The 1722-nt window shown below is 42.8% G+C and overlaps 1 protein-coding gene across 1 annotated transcript; it reads right to left on the bottom strand.

Annotated features, from left to right (window-relative positions):
• Positions 1–306: 306 nt before the first annotated feature.
• LOC133814542 (uncharacterized) lies at positions 307–1509 on the bottom strand. Its single transcript, XM_062247488.1, has 2 exons — positions 618–1509; positions 307–476 (listed from the first exon to the last, which is right to left on the bottom strand). Exons 1-2 carry the CDS (start codon positions 1507–1509, stop codon positions 307–309), a joined length of 1062 nt encoding a protein of 353 aa, XP_062103472.1.
• Between the last annotated feature and the right edge of the window lie 213 nt (positions 1510–1722).

The following is a 1722-nucleotide window of genomic DNA, read 5'->3' as shown; positions in this document are numbered from 1 at the left end:
TAAGTAATTCCTCCAATTGAGTTTTGAGATCTTTCAATTATGCTGGTGCCATTCTGTATGGTGCTCGAGATACAGGCATTGTCCCGTGCATCAGATCGATTACAAATTCTGTCTCCCTGTGCGGAGGTAAACCTGGCAGTTCCTTTGGAAAAACATCGAGGAACTCAACTACAACTCTTGTCTCTTCAGGTCTCCTTTCTGTCTCTTCGGTTTCATTGACCATATTCACGAGATACCCTAAACATCCGTGTTGCAACATTTCTCTAGCTTTCATCGCTGATATGATAGGAGTTATGGGTTTCTTGCTTATGCCTTCGAACTCAAACGGATCTCCGCCTTCCGGTGCAAAGACCACTTTTCTACGTTTGCAACGATAGATGCTCCGTATTTGGAAAGAAAATCCATCCCCAGAATTACATCAAAATTAGATAAATCTAATACATTCAGGTCTACATACAATTCCCTCCCATCTATCCCTAAAGGTACAATTTTAACCTAATTTTTAGATATTACAATTTCCCCGGATGGTAGCATAGTCCCAAAACCCACATTAAACAATTCTATAGGTACATTTACATGATTTACAAGGCTACTAGAAATAAATGAATGAGATGCACCTGAATCAAATAAAACTTTACATGTGGTATTGGCCATAGGAATCTGACATGTTACTACTAAAAGGCTAGCGTCAGCTACTGCCTGAGTGATCGCAAAGACTTTGGCCAGAACATGTTTATCATCCTTCTTTGGCTCTTCTTTGTTTCCAGCCTGATTCCACAATGGAAAGTTGCGCTTGATATGCCCTTCTTTTACACATTTATAGCATGCCTTGGCCCGACATTCCCCAAAGTGGTGCTTAGTGCATTTAGGGCATTCTGGAATGTTTCTACCCCCATTTGAATGGTTTTCATTACTAGGCTTGGGTCTTTTGTCTTGTCCCAACTGTCCAAACTTTTCATGCCCTCTCTTTTTGTGATCATTCGAAGTGGCTGCCCCACCTTTCTTTGCATCTCTTCTGGCATCATTCTCTTTCCAGATTCTTTCCTCGCTCCTCTCAGCAGTAAGAGCCATTTCTATAACTTGGGCGTATGTGAACGCACCCCTCGAAACAATCTCCACGTCCTGAGCGATCATCGGTTTCAATCCTCTCACAAAACGATCTGCCCATACCCTATCAGTAGTTACCAAATTTGGTGCAAATTTCGCCAATCGATCAAATTTCTGTGCATAATCTATGACCGAGAGATTTCCTTGCACCAATCTCATGAAATCATCAGTCTTTGCTGGTAGGACCGTAGAGTTATAATATCTTTCGTTGAAAACTTGCTTCAACCCAGCCCAATATATGGTATTAACATTATGTGCCTGCTGAACCACCTCCCACCAAAGACTGGCATCCGATCTCAGCATATAAGATGCACACAACACTCGCTCATTGCCCTGGACCCTCATCATATTTAGTATGTTTTCAATGCAACTAAACCATTTTTCTGCTACAACCGGATCCATGCTCCCATCAAACTCAGGCAGATGCTGCTTGCGGAATCTTTCAAACAATGGCTCTAGTCCATCCACTGTTATTTTGCACCTGGTAGTTGCCTGTTATTTTGCACCTGTGGCTCTACTTGTACTGGCGGCGCAGGCTGGTGCCTTAGTTGATGGATCGCCTTCTCTTGCCTACCAATGGTTGCTTCCATTTCGGCAAAATGTTCCTCCCATCCC

The sequence above is a fragment of the Humulus lupulus genome, chromosome 2 (assembly GCF_963169125.1).
Source record: "Humulus lupulus chromosome 2, drHumLupu1.1, whole genome shotgun sequence".
Taxonomy (NCBI): Eukaryota; Viridiplantae; Streptophyta; class Magnoliopsida; order Rosales; family Cannabaceae; genus Humulus; species Humulus lupulus.
This window is presented reverse-complemented; position numbering and strand designations above follow the sequence as displayed.